This window comes from Sceloporus undulatus, chromosome 9, assembly GCF_019175285.1.
Source record: "Sceloporus undulatus isolate JIND9_A2432 ecotype Alabama chromosome 9, SceUnd_v1.1, whole genome shotgun sequence".
Taxonomy (NCBI): Eukaryota; Metazoa; Chordata; class Lepidosauria; order Squamata; family Phrynosomatidae; genus Sceloporus; species Sceloporus undulatus.
The window spans coordinates 18,510,510-18,529,992 of NC_056530.1; the positions used below are offsets into that span (position 1 = coordinate 18,510,510).

A 19,483-nucleotide genomic window follows, 5' to 3' on the forward strand; every position below is an offset into this window, starting at 1 on the left:
GTATATATGTGTGTGTGTGTATATGTGCCTGTATGGGTGTGTGTGTGATATATATATATGTGTGTGTGTGTATATGTGCCTGTATGGGTGTGTGTGTGTATGTGCCTGTATGGGTGTGTGTGTGATATATATATATGTGTGTGTGTGTGAGCCTGGTAAGTGGTGTGTGTTGTATATATGTGTGTGTGGTGTGTATATGTGTGTGTGTTGTATATGTGCCTGTATGGTGTGGGTTGATTGTTTGGTGGTGTGTAGTGTGTGTGTGTATATGTGCTGTATGGTGGTGTGGTAGTGATATTATATATGTGTTATGTGTGTGTGTGTGTATATGTACCTGTATGGGTGGTGTGTGATATATATATTGTGTGTATGTGTGTGATGTTTTGCCTGGATGGTTTGTGTGTGTTTATATACTGGTGTGTGTGTTGTATAGTTGTGTTGTCGTGTGCCTGTTGGGTGTGTGTGTGGATATGTCTCTTGTGTGTGTGTCTGTGTGTGTGTGTGTATATTTGCCTGTCTGGGTGTGTGTGTGCTCTCTTATGGTGTCGTGTGTGTGGTGTGTATCTGTGCTGTACTGGGTGTATGTGGGCTGCTATGTATTGTTGTGTGTTTATCGGGTTGTGTGGTGTGTTTATTCTTTGTGTGTGTGTGGCTTATCTCTGTCTGTGTGTGTGTGTACTCTGGTGTGTGTGTGTCTGTGTGCCTGTTGTTGTGTGTGTGGGCTCTCTAGCCACATGTGTATCTGTCTGTGTCTCGTGGTGTAACGTATAGAGAGGCAGGAGTCGTTGACTTCACCTCGCAGCAGCCCAGAGCCACACAAACAGACAGCTGAGAATGAGCAAGCAGCCCTGAGCTCCTATTGGCTCCTTTTGCGCAAGAGACAGGGGGCGTGCCCTCGGCTGGCGAATATTGATTGGTTAAAATATATGACGTTGGTTCTTTTTTCCCCTCCGCCTGCTTCAGAGTCATTTGCCATGCTACGAGTGCTGAGAGGAGACGTCAATCAGGAACGGGGGCGGACCCACTGCCCCGCCTTCCCCTCTCCAAAACCGTCCGATGGCGGATGGTAAGGAGCCCAGATTGATGTGCCCCGCAGCAGAACTTGGACAGGCCCTCCCCGTCCCGCGGCCCTCCTCCTCCTATGGGCAACCGTGGCAGGGGGGGGAGACAGGCTTTCGCGGAGGAAACAGGGGGGAAAGGTGAAAGAGCAGGACAAAATGGCGGCGGCCGGCTGAGGGCGATGGTGGGAGGAGAGCGGGTCATGGACTACGCTGTGAAGGTGCGCCAGGGGAGTCTGAAGGCGGGTGAGGCCAGGATGCCATATGTACATTAAACGCAGTGATCCTCAACCTTTGGGGCTCCTCCAGATCTTTTGGACACACTCCCAGAATTCCCAGTCAGTGTGTTCAATTCAGGAATTCTGGGAGTTGAAGTCTGCTTTTAAAGGCTCAGGGAAACAGACAACACAAACTTATGACCTCTGTTATAGTATACCTCTGTTACAGTTTATAATGTAAAGGTTATATAATATAATATGCTATATGTATAAATTAAAAAAATAAAATAATATATATATAATATATATATAAGCATTGGCACATTAATACACAATCTCATGATTCCATTTCCTGCTGGGAGTGTAGTATCTTGCCTTTACTCAGTTGTGACTCTGGCTGCAGCCTTCTTGGCAAACAGCTCCTCCTCTGCACTTTAGCCCAAAACCTCAGAGAAGCCTAGATACCAACGGTGATGATTACCATTGCACAAAAAGATGAGTTCGGAGAAATCGTTGGAGCGAAAGAAGCTGCCCACTGCCATCAGAAACATGTACCTAGCCTAGTACAGACATGCTTCAGTATCAACGCTTCAGGAAAGAAGCTTCTTTTAGGCCTTCTCAGCCCCGTCCTCCTCGTCCTGCTGCTAGAGAGTTTTTTTAATAGCACAGGATAGGGTGCTGGTGACGGAAGGCTAGAATCATAGTTAGAAGAGACCGCAAGGGCCATCCAGTCCAACCTTGCCATGCAGGAACTCTCAATCAAAGCACCATTGACAGATGGCCATCCAGCACTGCTTAAAGACCTCCAAAGAAGGAGACTCTATCACCCTCCGAGGAAGGAGTGTGTTCCACTGTTGAACAGCCCTTATTCTCAGGACGTTCTCCTAATGCTGAGGTGGAATCTCTTTTGCTGGAGCTTGCATCCATTGCTCCTGGTCCTGTCTCTGAAGCAGCAGAAAACAAGCTTGCTCCCCTCAATAGGCATCCCTTCAAATACTTAAACAGGCTATCATATCACCTCTTAACCTTCTCTTCTCCAGGCTGAAACATCCAAACTCCGCAAGTTGTTCCTCATAGGGCATGGTTTCCAGACCCTTCACCATTTTTGTCGCCTCCTTTGGACACATGGCTCCAGTTTTTCAGCATCCTTTTTGAATTGTGTGCCCAGAACTGGACACAATATTCCAGGTGGGGCCTGACCAAAGCAGAATGGAGTGGCACTATTACTTCTCTTGATCTAGACACTATACTTCGTTGATGCAGCCTAAAATTGCATTGGTCTTGTTAGCTGTGGCATTGCACTGTTGACTCATGTCAACTTGTGGTCTACTTGGACTCCTAGATCCCTTTCACACGTAGTTTCATTCAACCAGGTGTCCCCCATCCATATCTGTGCATTTCATTTTCTGCCCTAAGTGCAAGTACCTTACATTTCTCCGGTTTGAATTTCATTTGTTAGCTTAGGCCCAGCTTTCTAGTCTATTCAGTCATTTTGAATCTCATCCTGTTCCCTGGAGTATTAGCTACTCCTCCTAATTTGGTACATCTGCAAATTTGATAAGTATGCCCCAATTCTTCCCCAAGTCATGATAAAGATGTTGAATACAATGGCTGGAGAGAAACACAAATTGGGTCTTGGGTTTATTATTATGTCTGCAATGAACAATGTATTAAAGCTTGAGCAGGGAAAGGGCATTGCTCTACTCGACTAATCCAACTATAGCCTCATGTGCTTCCTTACATCAGGCAAGGTAAACAGGTGCCTTTGAAATCCATTGCTGAGCCTGTGCGAAAAGCAAAACAAAGCAAGAAGGGGAGGACAGAGAGGCCTCTCCAGCAATTCCCAGCTTGTTAAAGAAAATGATAGAACTATGAGGTTGGTCACCAAAATAGAAATAGAATAGAAAAGTGGAAGCTGGCCAAAGGAAAAGATAATTTGGAGTAAAGCCTTGAAGTGGTTTGTAGAAGATCCCAGATGGTTTTGTTTACTCACACAATCTTTACCTGATCTGGTTGTTTCATTTCATTTCACAGGTGCATATCTTTAGTGCTGAATAAAAAGATTGCTGATTTATGTCCAAGCCATTCTTAATTTTTGTGATGTAGGGACCTATCTCTATTCTTACCATGTTATTTCTGCCTCTGGTCCCAAAGTTCCTGGTAAAGAAATAATGCCCCAGAACACATCTACTTTGTTAACTGAAGAATACCTACATTGTCATCTGGTTGGCAGTGGTTCTCTGGGGTCTCAGGCATATATTTCTTGCACGCAGACCTGCCTGCAGACCCCTGGTGGTCTTCCATCCAAGTACTAACCCATACTGACCCTGTTTAGCTTCTGAAATCAGACGAGATGCTTGTATTAAGGGTGGTATTGTGATTTAAGCTGAGTGTGTAATTCCTTGTGTGATCTCATACTTGACGACTCTAGAAAACCAGGGTTTGATTCCCAGCTCAGCCATGAAACCCACCAAGGGCCTAAACAGACAGGCCAAAATAATTGCTTTGGGCCACTGTGCTGTTTAAATGCTGCTCTGGTCCTTAAGATGCACGTGTCATTTAAATGCATAATAATAATAATAATAATAATAATAATAATAATAATAGGATTTATTTATATGCCGCCCAATCACTGGGAATACCTTTGTTCTGTCTGTTCGGGCCCAATGTGGCCTTGGGCTCTCAGCCTCAGGGGAAGGCAATGCCAAACCTCCCCAGAACAATATTTGCTAACCATGATAGGTTTGCCTTAGTATCACCATAAGTCAGAAATGACTTGAAGGCACACAATAAACTGTTAATTGAATTTATTCCGCAACCAAGCTCAGACTATTTTTTTTATTGAATTGACAAATCTCAGGGAGGGAGAAGCGATGCCTTTCACAGAGATGCCATCCCCTCATTTATGCCATGGCCAAGGCATAGTGGGTTGTTGGCTCTCAGACCAGTAAATACTGGTTCATTTGTCTTCATTCCCAGTAAGTATTGGGTTACTGACATGCGTTACCAGATGGCTGACTGAAATCCAGGTTTTTCCTCAACAGGGGAGTTCTGGGACTGTTGTTGTGTGGCTTCAAGTTATTTCCGACTTACGATGAAAGCTGGGAATTGAACCTTGGACTCCAGAGTCATAGTCCAGCCCTCAAACCACCATGCCACTTACTGAGACAATTTTGTCAAGTCAGTATTTTGGTTTCTAAAACTGAAACCATTAAAAAAAACAACTTAAGGAGAGATAGATTTTGTTTACGCTGGCAGTTTCTTCACCATTCTTTTTAAAATGGTCTCATTTGCTGAAATATCTTCTGAGCATATCCATGCACCAGTGGGTCATTTTAGTAATGCCTCTGTATAATTTCATTCCCATGCATGCCCAAAGATAATCATGCGGAGAATAACGATGATAATGATCCAATATGACTGCATGAATTAGAGGGAAAGATGTAAGAATTGATTCTAGTCCCTGCCCCTCCCTCTATTCGTGTTGTCTTTGTCATTATCAATATCTTTAAATTGTACCTCACTCTGGAAATTGAACTGATTTGTGCAGTGGACTGCAATATCAAAAACAAATGTAATTAGATCCCTAAGAACTGTATGCAAAAACCAGCTGGTGCCACAAAATCTTAACTGAGAGAACTGTTTTCAGCTAAAAGTTTTATGTTAAGATCTTAAAGAAAGCATACAATGTTTAATTCAGACGTATGTATTGCCTTAGGGCTGATAATGGCTTAAATCCAATTGTTAGGTCCAATGAGAGTAGATCCATCGAATCATTTGCTTAGTGCTAAGTCAACACTCATGTTGCTCCCATTGATTTAATAGGTCTGCTCTACTTGGGACAAAGATAATCCCTGGGCTCTCTTCCTTACATAGTGCTCCTTTTGCAGGTGCGGGTGAAACCAGACAAGACCGGTGTGGTGACAGATGGGGTAAAACACTCCATGAACCCCTTCTGTGAGATTGCTGTGGAGGAGGCTGTGCGACTCAAGGAGAAGAAGCTTGTTTCTGAGGTGGTTGCTGTATGCTGTGGCCCACAACAATGCCAGGTGAGATGGGAGTTAGATGTTGGACAGTGGACAAAGGTCCACTTTGAGCAAAAGAAGCCAGTAACCATATTCAGCCTGCATTTGACTATCCACATTCTCATTATAGCCACCTCATTCATGATTTTTGAAACCCAAATTTTATGCTCACTTTTTAAACAAATTGCCATTCTTCTTTGTGCATATGCTATGTTCCCAGTTTAATCTGGTTCATCACAGTGTTTTAAAAGCATTTGATAGCTGGTGTGAAATGGAATTTAAATTGTCTTGCAACTAATCTCCACTATTGTAGGGTGAAACACTTTCTTTCAGTAGCTTAATATAGGCAGCAAGGCTTCGTGGTATATCACTATATATACACCATGTTCAGTAATGACAGCTTCACTTTAAAAACACAAAAGAACAGTGTGAGTGACATGAGGAGGAAAACTATTTTGGTTTATACTGATACACACTCTGCTACGTTCCTGCCACGAAAATCTAAGTTTAGCCATTAAAACTAGTCCGATAGTAGTAATAATAATAGTAGTAGTAATAAAAATTAGTCCTTTCCCACCTCTCCTCAACACTCAAGTGGGAGTAGGCTTGTGACTGGGTACATATATGGCAGCTGTCACATTCCAAGGATGCTGTTCACATCTTCAGGCTGCACTAATTGAAATATATCTAATAACATAAGTCAAGCAGGAGCCTAGTTTGCATGTACTGGACTAGTATCAGCTGTAGCATCCACATCATTGTATAACCTATACCTTTATTAGGACCAATCCAGTGCCACAAAAGATCCCCAACGTCTTCCTCCTGTTTGTCCTATAAATTGGTACCCCAGGTTCTGTCTGCCAGTTTGCTGAATGGACAATATACAGAATAACTGACAAAATAACAAGAGCAAGATTGTGTTAACTGTTGTTTAGGAAGCTGTTGGCCACCAGGTGGAACCAGCTGCACACAAAAACTTACTGAGATCCCTGCCTTGTGTTGAAGTGCCCTCACTATTTCTTCTCCAAATGTTGGGCAATGGACATTCATGCCTGAAGCAGTCTGACGCTTGTCGCTTATTCAGGCGGAGCCAAGATTGCAAGTGTCTGGGTTGGAGCATGGTTTGTATGCTTACAGGGTTGTTTTCTGGTCTGACACACAACAGAATTATGGAATCTGGATAGTAAAGGTTTCCATTCATGCCATGGGCATGGCAAGACTTGAAGAAGCATGGCTATGGATTCTCTCTACAAACACACACATTTATATGCTCGCACACGTGTACACACACACACACATATATGTATTTATAGTTTATATTTATTTGAACCCTGAGATGAACTGACATGCAAAAGAGGAACTTGGGAGTGGAGCCAGATGGTGATACCGACTCTGTGGGGAGCATCAGTTACCTCCTGTACACATCAGCTGTGCACAGGGATGACTGCATATGCATTGCCACTTAAGCATCTGAATTTATTATTCAGTAGAAATTCAAGCAATCTACTGGGGGGAGAGGAGCATTCTGGTGACTGTCACTAAATAATTCAGGCTGAATCCTGTTTGGGTCCCAAATAGAGTAGACTCACTGAAATCAATGCTAATTAAGCAGTTACCAACAACTCCCATTTGCCTGTCTGGGTCTTCTCTACTGAAAACAAAGTTGGATTTAGTCCAAGGGGTTTAGATCCATTAGATGTACTGCTGAAAATCAAGCAGCCGTATATCTGTAGATAGCAATGTTCTGTCGACTCACCCCTGTATTAGAGAGTCACCAAATGCAGAGGAGAGAAAGCACCCTGCATCATTGGTAGCTGAGCAGAAGAGAATTTTTGCCTGGTGTGGTTTGTCATAATGTGGGGTCTAAGACACTGCATCATCTGTCACAATTTTCTCTATGTTCATATATATTTGTGTGAGAGAGAGGGGGAGAAAAAGGGAGAGAATTTATGATGGGACTTCAGGTCATTATTATAACAACTGACAATGCAATTCTGTCCTAACCTGCTCAGTAGTAAGTCTTGTATGTTCAGTGGTCATTACTTCCAGGAAAAAAAAGTGTAGAAATGGGATGAGTTTTATGACTGGACACAGTTCAGAAATTGGATCTCCCATAGCCAGACACATTCCTTGGTAGGATCCCAAGAACATCTTTGGTGCCAAAAATGTAGAAGGTGAGCCCCTTCTCCTCTTTTCCTTTAGCAACACTGTGTGTGTGTGACTCTGTGTAAGTATGTAAGTGTAAACTCCTCCAACCTGAGAAGGTAGCTGGTCCAAACATACATCCGTGCCTTTTCCCTCCCCTCAATCTCCACAGACCTGGCTCTGTTCTATTTTCTGTCGGCTCTAGCTTTGTGACAGTCCCACCGTTGCCAGCTATTTTCTGCACTGCTGCTCCCGCTTCCTGGTGACCTTCACTTGCTGCTTTATTCCTCCAATCCCTTTTTGTAGCCTTCCCACAGCAGCAGTCCACTGACGTTCTTTGATCTCAGATAGAAAAAAGCGGGGAGTTCCCTTTCTAAGGTTGTCTCCTTCCCCTCTTGCTGCCAGTTTCTGCTTCTGGCTGGGGCAAGGATGTGTTTATTGTTGCTAACTCAGCAGCTACCATGCATCTGATGGGTGTGCGCGCACATGCAGTGCGCCAGTGCCTTGGCTGTGTTCCCAGTGGGGCAGGCATCCCTTTCCCTATAGAATTGCTGTGATTAGCAAAACTGAGAAAGACATATCAAATTCTCACATGTTATTAATGTGCATCTTCAAAAAGCAGCATCCGTTTTAGTTTTATTGCCTGCCCTGCAGGATGCGCATCCCATATGAGTGACATTCCAATCAAATAACAAAAAAGGGCATGAAGTAGGCTCGCACTTTCTTTCTTTATGTGCCCCCATTAGTTGTTGACTTTTACTTCCAAGTTGCTTAAGCATAGAAATATTTCCTTAGTATCCAGTTTATTTGGGGTCTAGATGAGTAAATCGGTCTAAGATGAGGGTGGGGAGTGATCTAAGTACAGCTGCTAAAATAAATGTATTGGTTTTCTGCTTGTGATATTCCACGGTGCATTTCCTAAGAGGAAGCATTTGTGGTTTGGTCCCAAAATGGAATTTTGCATGTTCCCTAAATAGCTTCTACTCCTCACCTGTCCTTCAACTTTCCATTGATACCTCTCTACACACATTGGCAAAATGGTTTGACAGAAAAGGGTAATCATATCAACATGAGGAGGCATTGGCCTAGGCTGTTCTGAGGTATTAATTTAAATTATTAATATAATAGTAACATAAAACTTTATTAAACTGATTTGTTGCTAAATATATATGTACATAGTTTTAAACTCTGTCATCCTTTTTAACCTGTTAAGTGGTTTAATATGCCTTCAGTCTGTGTAAATTATTTTAAGTAGTATTAAACTGCTTAAATTGATTTTACCCATAAGCTGCCCAGGGATCCCATGATAGATGACAGGATATAAATGATATAGGGCAGGGTATAAATATTTTAATTAATAATAATCGATGATGATGAAGGTAATAATAATGGAGAGATGGCTGAGAAACAGTGGAGAATAAACTGGCCTGAATCCAGCATGACAGCAGTGTCAAGATTTTTGGCTTCTCGTACAATTGGATATTGGCTTCTATATTTGAGCTTCTATATGCACTGATGTATAGCTGACCTCATTCAGGGGAAAACGTGTCACCTTTAAGGCTTTCTTCAACTATCATTCTGCCCTTAGGAGACAATCCGCACAGCTCTTGCGATGGGAGCCGACCGAGGGTTGCATGTGGAGATTCCTGTGAAAGACTATGAGACCCTTGGCCCCTTCCAGGTTTCAAAGATCTTGGCTGCACTGGCCAAGAAGGAAGGTGTTAACCTTCTGCTGCTGGGCAAACAGGTAAGCAAAACCAAAGGGGAAGGGCTATGTTCTGTATAGACAAATCATAGTAGTATGGAATGGAATTTATACCATTGTGTCCTTTTGAATCTTGGGCTAAATTGGAAAAGGAGTTTTGTAGCCTCTGTAGAGACAATTAAAAGCCCGAGGTCAAAGGCCAAAGGTGGAAGGAAGCTGATGTTTTGTTAAATTCAGCACTTTCCTACTGATGGGGAGAATTGTTAGTCTGGTCAGGGATAGTGGGGGAAGTCACCAAGGATGATGGGTGAGCTGAGTGGATCATGTATGGATACCACATTTTCTTGTATGAGAAAGTTAGCATAGCATAAGAAGCAATGGGTCCTTTATTCAGTGGAGATGAATAGAGAGTAGGGTATGGTTGGTGCCAAAGTCAAGAGAGAACAGGTCTGACTGAGAGGTTATAGAGTTGCTCTATAAATTGCTCACTAAATACTCTGACTGAAGCTGATCCAAGAAGATTTATTTGGGGATTCCCAACAAGGTTGAGAGTCATCGGTAGACAGAAGGAACAATGAAACACAATGGCATTTTTTTTTTGTTTCCTCCACATCACCTGCAGCTTCAGGGCCTGAAGGATGCAAAATCTTGTTTGTTAGGGACTGGTACTTTATTAAAAGATTAGTGTTCTTGTTTTATGTTGTGCTGTTTCAAGTTTAGAGAATGAAACAGCCAAGGAAGGCATTTTTCTGTCAGCAAGAAGCCAAACTAGATTCATGTTCCCTTCTAGCGGTCCATGCATTTCCCTGCCTGTAGGGAAGCTGAGCTGAGATAATTTGTGCAGTACAGCTCATCCACACTCTTGAATATCCTTCCTCAAGTTGTGCATTTGGTTGCTGTTGTTGGAAAATCCAATCTGTGCAGGCCAGGCCTAGTGTGTGCAGAGATATGAATTGCCCACAAGGTTCAAGCTATCCTGTCATGATTATATGGTGGGTGAGCTGGCATGAACACTGGAAAGCTGGTTGCACTTTCTCATTCTTTGTATGACCTCCGTTTTGTTTGCTTTTCTAGGCGATTGATGATGACTGTAACCAGACAGGGCAAATGGCAGCAGCATTTCTTGACTGGCCTCAGGTACTATGTGGCAGAAGTGGGAAGAATATTGGGGGAGTGATTAATAGAATATGACAGGCAGGGGGGCACAACATTTTGCACAACTTTAAAGTGGCTGCCCCTAGACTCCGGTACTGTCTTCCTAAGGAGGCCATAATAGCCCCTACTTGCTGTCCATCTGTTGGCAGGCAAAACCTTTTTACTTTGACAGGCTTTAAAGAACAGGCCATGGGATGCTGTATTTTTATTTTATAAAAACCATGTTTTTAATAGCTTTTTAAATAAATCTTTCAAATAAATAAAATAAAGGCAAACCAATCTGCCTTATTTTAAAGGATTCCTTTGGCCTGGTTGTCATATTCCTTCACAGGGAATAACAGTTCACGAACAGTCTGTTTTTGTTTGGTTCAATCTGATTTTTGCCTGTATTGTTCCCCAGTTAATAACCTAATTAATGTGCAGATGAAATTCTGGAATGGCTGAGAGGGAAATGACCCATTGAAATCTTATTAACACAAATTTGCCACGTTTCCAGAGGGACAGAGCACACATCCTTGGCTGTTTGACAATGGTTATAAGGGTATATGAAACACACAGTCTTTGAGTGATTCGGTGGCTTCCTGCCTGTGCCCTGAGGTTGCCTGTCACCTCGCTCCACTGCTGTAGATGCCACAACCCACACTTCATAGTGGAGATGAATGGGATGCTATTGACTTGGCATTATCGTGACTGCATCAACTAGTCAGGGTAGCCTAGACAAAAGACCACCTAGTTCTTCGGTGTGTCTGATTTTTTTAGTTTCATTGCTTGCACTTAGGTGCAGTAGGATTTGAGAATAGCCGCTTGATAAACCATTCTGGGTATAAGAACAAAAGCCAAAGTGTGAATTTTCTTAATCCTACCTCCTGAGATTTAAATTAACTTTAGCTGTTTCTAAACTGCTAGTTAATCTTGAAATGCTTATACCTCCATGTGTTATCCAACATATCAAGTCACAGAACCGTAGTCTGAGATGTTTTTATTTATATAGAGCAATGCCTGCCCTGTTCTGAACTTAGCAGCCTTTCTCTCCCCTTTGCAGGGGACATTTGCCTCTGAAGTGTCAGTGGATGGGGACTGGCTGAAGATTGAGCGTGAAGTTGACGGGGGTCTGGAAACAGTGCGTCTGAAGCTACCTGCTGTCGTGACTGCTGACCTACGACTAAATGAGCCACGCTATGCCACCTTGCCCAACATCATGGTATGTGATGACACCATTTGCTGGGTTTTCCTCACTTGGTGCAGTAGATTCTAGAGATTGTACAGCTCTTAAATTTAAAGGATACAGTTGGTCAAGATGACAGCAAAGCATGCTTTTGGAGCCAAATGGTCTGTAAGTCTTCTAGTCACTCACATGGGATTGTTGAAGCATTAAAAGAATAATTTGCACAGAAGCCTTAATTTCTCCCAACTCATTTGGAATTTCAGCAAGGGCTGGTGATAAATCTGGGAGGGCAAATCTTCTGATTCTAACTGTTGTCCTGTCTTTCTCCATGTTTTTCCCCTCCCAGAAAGCTAAAAAGAAGAAGATAGAAGTGGTGAAGCCCTCAGATCTTGGTGTGGACCTTACATCTCGGGTCAAAACTCTAAGTGTGGAGGACCCTCCTCAGCGTAAAGCTGGAGTCAAGGTGGAGACAGTGGATGATCTGGTTGTGAAGCTCAAAGAAAGTGGGAGAATCTGAGCCGCCACACCGTTTTGGTAAGGAGAATGTGTGACAAGTGCGCCAGGATTGTGGAAGCTTATTGCTTAACTATTAAAGTTCTAAGCGATGCTAAATGTTGTAACCTGTGAAAGATAAGCAGATTTGCATATATGCAGCGTTGTAGACGGTCTCATCATATTCCATGGGGGTTGTAAATTGCTGTGCAGAGCACTTAGTTTTTCCATGCACTTTTGAGACTTGACAGGGCAAAGCCTTCTGGGATGTTGAATTTTTTAAGGTGGCAAATTTTGTACCTTGCTGGTACTTCTGAAACGGCCCATTTCAAAGGCCAAGAAACACATTCTAGTTCTAAGGCTTTGCAGATGGAAGTAGAAGTTCTCAAAAGCAGACAGTGGCATTGCACCCCACTAGCCTTCGAACCCTTACTTGCTCTTATATCAATGAAATGGTTGGAAGACCTCTGGATAAGAAGAGCACAGCAATAGTTTCAAAGGGGAGGTTGGTTGATGTAGGGACAGTCCCTGATTAATTGGGCCCCACAGTTTAGTAAAGGCCAATAACTTGGATGAACAAGTGAGCTAATGAAGTTGTCAGTCTTGGTTTCTAGTTTTTACTGATCCAGAATTGTATGGAGCAAACCCAAGATATATATAATAACATTATAACTGCCTCCTTTTTCAGAAGACAGACATTATATCATTCACATGTAATTGAATGAATATATCAAATGTTAGTGAGAGAGAGAAAGAGATCATTCAGTTGAACTGAGTATATAGTGTTGTCTTTTTATGTGTGCCAAAAACTGAGTTCTTTACTGCTCATGTTCAGAGAATATGTGAAGACAGAAATCAGTTGGATCTTCTCAGTTACATTTGAACACTCATTAAGAATTTTGGAGGTTGTAGAACTGGTGCGTGCAAATGGTGCTTTTTAAAAAAATGACTGTTTTTCTTATGTAAAATATCATTGTAGATCTTTTTGAGGAGTTGGCCTTGGAACCAGGAGTTTATGACTTTAACCTGTTTGAAATGTATTTGAGGCAGTTAAAGGAAGTACAAAGTGACTGAACCAAACCAGAGAGTTGTTAGCTGTAATGGCCCTGAACTGGGACTGAACTCAGATTTTTAGTGGTCTGACTCCCAGATATATACCCTTGCTTTGTATTATAACATGCATATATTCGTTAGCTAGTATACAGAAATTAAAAATAAAGCTGCAGGCTTATTATCTAATGTACTTGTGAATCATTTACAGTAGAACCTAGAGTTGTCGTTCTTTTGCCAGGTGCTGTTCATATAAGAGGCATAAACTAACTACCCATTATTTTCCCCTTTTAGCCTTTCCTGAAGCTGCTGCTGGTCCGCTGCTGTTGGGGGAGTGCGGGCCCTTCAGGGTCCATCTTCCTGCCTATTTGGGACCTGATAGCCCTCCTGGGATTATAACCACGCTGCCTTCCAGCCAGCTGCCTGCCGAAGACAGCTGAATAAGAATTTAATTCTATTTTCTGTACTAATGATGGGTCGGTTTGCAATAAATGTCGTGTGATCTTTGGAGGTGCTCCGAGCAAGTGTCATGTCGCTGCTGTTTCTTTGCATTCCGAATTAATTGCTTTGCTGTAAATGATTTGCCCTGGGCATCTGGAGTGGTATATTTTGCCTTTAATGGCCCATGCTTTGTAGAAGTGGTGTTTGAACAGCTCATCTCCTTTTGCAAATCATAGTTGGAAGCTAACTTTCCTCTGTTAAATTGCTTCAGGAGTCACAGACGCTGTACATTTAGGCCCAATATGAGGTTCTTGTTGGGCCTTCACAGAGGGAGCTCCCGCTCTTCCTCACTCTATCAGCACCTCTGTGAAAATACATGTATCAAAGGACGTTCTGTGAAGTGCCTTCTGTCGCTCGCTGCCAGCAGTTCTGGCATCTGAAGGAGGAGGTTACCGTCTGTGCAAGTTTATGCTCTATTAAAAGTAGTCTCAGAGGTGCTGCTAGATATGGCCTTTACATAATCATCACCGGCGACCGGCATAACTGTTCTAGTATATTTAGTTTCCAGGAGTCATTTCCATTACTGTTGCCATGGCAAAGGCCTAGTTCACATAGCCAACAAGCAGGGCAAGGGGTGATAATAATATAATTTATTTAATATAATGTATTTATTTTTATTTTATGATAAAACTTCCTGGATGCCACCACTTCGGATTGAATATAGGGAATGGTTTTGCCATGATGGAGGTAGAATTCTCTGCATGTACAAAAAAAAGTTAGTTGGAAAAGGCTAGAACTTTTGTCCCCGATTTCTAATTTTCTGTGGGGTAGACGGCATGGCAGCCTCATTCAGTCTTGCAGTTTACCACAATCTAAAAGTAAAAGCGTTCAGAAAACGACTTTCCAGCACTATTTTAGCTGGGTTAAGCTCGTTTTAATACCGTGAAGGCCCAGAAAGGAGACCCGTCTGCTTGGCAAATCCCCATGATGCCTCTTGTGTTGTTGCTGCTGCTGCATTCCTTCACGTCGTTTCCAACTTATGGTGAATCTAAAACAAACCTATGATGGTGTTTTGTTGGCATCATATGTTCAGAGGAGGTTTATCATTACCTTTCTCTGAGGCTGAGAGAGTGTAACTTGCCCAAAAGTCGCCCAGTGATTTTTCATGGCCGAAAGAGGATTCAGACCCTGCTGTCCTAGAGTCCTAGTTCGGCGCTCAAAATACTAGACCAAGCTGCCTCTTTGCTTCTTAAAATTATAGTTTTGGATTCCTTGAACATTATATTCTTCGCACATACTGCTTGTAGACCTATATAACCAAAGGCACTTAGGTATAATTACCAGCCCATACTTCCATCTTGCTGCTGTATATCTGACCACCTGCACTTCTTTGCTGGCATCTCCAGCATCACACACTCCCAGATCTCTGCGCTGGCAAAACTTTACACTTCACTACCTTCAAATAGGATCTCAGCGCTGGATGTGCTCCAAAGAAGCTGCTTAGATCTCATATTAGCACGATTAATTGACCAGATGAGATACTCAAAATTTATGTCTCATGTAGAGTAACTCTTTTTTTTCCAAGGCAGACTTTCAAAGCATAATAGTAACAAGGGAAAATGTGTTTCTATAGTCAGTGCCTTAAACTATTAATAGTACACTGTGGCCTATTGGTTAATTCATTTAATTTAAATGAGTTTAAATAGTCCATCCTACTGATCCCACTTGACAACCCCCCTTTTGTAACATTAGAAGTATTTTAAGCGACTTACAATAAAGTTTAAAATGACAAATTATAATTTTAAAAGACTAAAAATATTAAAGCATGTATTTGTTAAAAACCAGCCAATTTAAAACCTGCTTAAAGAATTTAAAACAGTGCAACCATTGCACATGTGCAGCCTGGATAAAATCACTCAGGCCCAAAGGCTTTAACAAAACCCACCACAGCATTCTTAGGTTAGTTTTGCCGATGTCTAAAGCAATGATTATTTTTTAAGAATAGTTTTTAATTTACATAAATCCAAGGTATTTGGATCACAATAAGCAGCCCTAGACTGTTTCAAGATAAAAATTTGGTTCCACACCTTTGGCATCAAAAAACTATTTCTCGTCACTCTTTTTGGTCACTCAGCATGTAGAAATGTGCGGTATTTATTTCATGATAGAGGTGAGACGTTGCCCTTGAGAGGTGAGATTAAGTTGAAAATATGTAAAGTGGTCACCAGTGGGTCTGGTATTTCATTTAAGTGGATCCCATAGCATTCAGCATTTTTAAGGGCACATAAACTTATACAATGTGGGCAGGATATATACTAAGTCCCTTGTGCGCCTTCTCTATTCTAGGAATCCTCTCTTCTTTTGCCTTCCTTTGACCACAAGTAGCTGATGTCCTAAACTTTCCAGCATTTCTCTTCTGCGAAATATTTTTTGGAAAGTACTAAGCAGTTGCAAGCCTAGATGATTTGGGCTACATCGAATTTTAATGTCAATTAGAATTAGCCACAGAAATGAATGGGTGTTAGTAGTCACCATTTAAGTGAGTCACACTGGTTTCAAAGGTTTACTCTAGTTGGACTTAAATTAGATTTAGCTCTGCTTTAAAGAAAGGTCACGAGGTATTGCCGCTGTGGAGAATTGTTTTGCGTATTTTCAAGCCCTAGTTGAATGGTCGCGGGTGTACTTTTCTTTGCGTTGTGTTGATTTTTAACTCAACTTTACGTTTTTCATTTTACATAACAGCCAAGGATCACATTGCATGCATCCAGTGAACTGGGCTCTAGTCCAGAAAGGCTTTGTGTAATAAAATTTGTGAGCCGCTAAAGGTCCCACAAGAGTTTTTGTTTTGACTGTAATGGACTAACACGATTATCGGTCTGGAAATTGTACTGAGAAGGACACGTTAGTGAAGCTTACGAAAAGTGAATCTTGATGCAGAACAGGTTGGGCAGAGGGCAGAGGTTACTTGAGGCCTGTAATGGCTATTTCATGGCCTCTAGGGTTAAAAACATGATTGTAAAGTTTTTTGGTCCAAAACAATCCTTTAGAGCAGTGATTCCCAAACTTTGGTCCTCCAAGTGTTTTGGACCTCATCTCCTGGGAGCCCCAGCCACCTTGGACTACAATCAAGAATTCTGGGACTTGAAATCCAAAACTTCTGGAGGACCTACATTTGGGAACCACTGATTTAGAAGGTATATGGGAATTTCCACAATGTTTACAGACACCCTCCTTTGGCACCTCCCGCAGTTAAAAATCCATGCAAATATATTTGGTCCCAAAGGTACTAAAATGCCCACTGGGGTGTGAGGACAGTTCAGGCCCAAGAGAAGCCGTTTTTGAAATAGAAAATGACTTTCTGATCACTTCCTTTTAATATCTTCCTTCTAATACTCAGAAGGTCCACTTTGAGAGTGCAGACTGCAACTCCAGAAAGTTCTCGTAACAGCCCATGAAGAATGCTGTAACACTTTGGGCTTTTAAAGCAATAAGAGTTTTTGGAATATCACATAGGATGCAAATCTCCTTTTATTCTTCCACTTCTTTTTATTACAAATTACCCTTGTATCCACTGGATGAGGTTTAGCAAGAGGACTCTTTTTCTGTGGGTGCGGATACAGTGCATGGGGTGGTTGTAGCCCTCTGAGTTCTCCTAAGGAACTAATGTTGGTTGCCCACTCTGATGTAGAATCATAGCGCTTGAACCAGTTGTTTGCTTCCTTTAGTATCCCTCTCCCCATCTGTCTTGGGATTTGGGTAGACCAGTGATTCCCAAACTTTGCTCCTCCAAGTGTTTTGGACTTGAGCTTGCAGACGCCCCAGCCACCTTCACTAACAGTCAGGAATTCTAGGACTTGGGGTCCAAAACCTCTGAAGGACCAAAGTTTGGGAACCACACAGGTAGATCAAGAAGCAAAAACTCAGACAAATCCCCAACTGTCAACCATTTGGTACTGAGATAAAATGAAATGGTAGCAAGGTCAGTTTCCCAGACTCTCCAAGTCTGTATGAGACTCAATGGCTCTTCTGGGTGGGGGCTTCTGAGAGCTATGGTTCTCTGGCTAGTATTAATGGCTCCAGCACATTAATACTAGTGAGAGAGGTTGGAGGAGCTCTGACCGTGTTCTCATTTTTGCATATACAGTATGTTCCTTTTGGATAAAAAAGGCACTGAATAAATAAAAAATGAGCATTGGCTTCACCCTGACAGTAACCCCAAGCAGCAGATCGCTAGCAGGGCTGTGTAAACTCTGTGCTTAGTACTGTCTAGTATAAATTATGCAACATTATAAGTGATGGACAATTCTTGGTTTTGTTAGGCATGGAGTGTTGGGGAGAATGAGCAAGAAGCCAGTTGCAAAGAGCACAGAGTTCCTGGTTCCAGCAGCTCCACTGGCTGACAGTCTATTTCTGGGCACAAATCAAAGTGCCAGTCATGACCTATAAAACCCTCTAGCTCAGGTTGGGGTTATGTGAAGGACTGTATCCTCCCATACAAACTCTCCTATATATTGAAATCTTCTGGTAAGGCTCTGCTTTGTCCCACCACTCTCACAGGTACATTGATGGGAATATGGGAGGGAACCTTCTTGGTGGCTGCTCCCAGACTCTGGAACTGGCCCTCTCCTTGCTGTCTTTCTGCAAGCAGGTGAAGACCTTTTTATTCCAGGGGCAATTGGAAATTCATTTTTTTTAGGGGAAACAGGATGTGGTCATGTTTTTCTTTATGTTCTTGTGTGTCTTCAAATCAATTTCATCTTATTGCGACCCTAAAGGGAACCTATCCTGGGGTTTTCTTGGCAAGATTTGTTCAGAGGAGCTTTACCATTGCTTTCCAATAAGGCTGAGTTGCCCAAGATCACCCAGTGGGTTTCGTGGCCACGCTGGAAACTGAACCCTGGTCTCCAGAGCTGTAGTCTAACACTCAACCACTATGCCATGCTGGCTTTTTCACTGGTTTTAATTTTCTCATAGTTCAGTTGCGCTTAAACTTTTGTATACTTTGGATTTTTAATTGTCTGGTTTAACAGTTGTAAGCTGTCTGGAGCCCAAAAGGGGGAAAAGGTGAGAAACTAATAGTAGAATCATAGAACTGGAAGAGACCCCAAGGGCTGTCTAATCCAAACCCCTGCCATGCAGGAACACAGAAAGCACCCCCGACAGATGGCCATCCAGCTTCTGTTTAAAAGCCTCCAAGGAAGGAGACTCCACTACACTCCAAGGCAGTGTGCTCCACTGTCAAACAGCTCTTACTGTCAGGAAGTTCTTCCTAACATTAGGTGGAATCTCTTTTATAAATAATGATAATAGTGGTGATGCAAAGCCACAAGCCCTGTGTTGCCCCACTGTGAGATATTCTTTCTCCACAGATGCACTTTTTCTGTCCTCCCATAAAACAGCAATATATGTTGTACTATGGTGGTCTCTGTTTTTACGGTCTATGAGCTGTGCTTTTCCTTGCATCCTCCTCCGGCTCTGTCTTTTGCAATGCCTGCTAAGCAGCTCTGTCCTGACTGCCCAGTCAAGTGAGCAAACTTGATGTCCATCTTGAAGTACCAGTTTCTACTCTGAGCTTCAGAACAGTGCATGCATGCATGTGTAGTGTGAATTTGTCCATTTGGTTTTCTTATATTTCTAGTCTGAAATTAAGCCCATCCTGACTAGGGATCTCAGGGCATGACCCCCCTGAGTCTCAGTTTTCCATCACTCATCTTTACTGGGGGACTAGGGTGCAAATTCTCATTTTGATGGTATTAGCAGGTGAGAGAAAAGGTCTGTGTGCACATTTCCAAGAAGGTTGCCAGTTCAGAATTATAGAGCATCAGCATGCTACAGTTTTCAAGGATTCATTCATTTCTTGTTGCAGCTTACAAAGGCTCTCCAGGGATTCCATGTATTCACTTTGTCAGTGTCCTCCTTCCCTTCCAGTTGTGGTACCAGGTCATACCCTCCACTCTGCTCTGCATCCACCTTCTGCTGGTAGGCTGGAATAAAGGCTCCTCATCCTTTTCCGCATGCAGGTGAACTAC

At 42.4% G+C, this 19,483-nt stretch overlaps 1 protein-coding gene across 1 annotated transcript; it reads left to right on the plus strand.

The window, feature by feature from the left end:
• Positions 1 to 1,188: 1,188 nt before the first annotated feature.
• On the plus strand, positions 1,189 to 13,533 carry ETFB (electron transfer flavoprotein subunit beta). Its single transcript, XM_042440922.1, has 7 exons — positions 1,189 to 1,279; positions 5,167 to 5,325; positions 9,035 to 9,193; positions 10,226 to 10,288; positions 11,349 to 11,507; positions 11,818 to 12,005; positions 13,308 to 13,533. The coding sequence occupies exons 1-6, from the start codon at positions 1,241 to 1,243 to the stop codon at positions 11,986 to 11,988; spliced, it is 750 nt and encodes a 249-aa protein (XP_042296856.1). The 5' UTR covers positions 1,189 to 1,240; the 3' UTR covers positions 11,989 to 12,005; positions 13,308 to 13,533.
• The last annotated feature ends 5,950 nt before the right edge of the window (positions 13,534 to 19,483 follow it).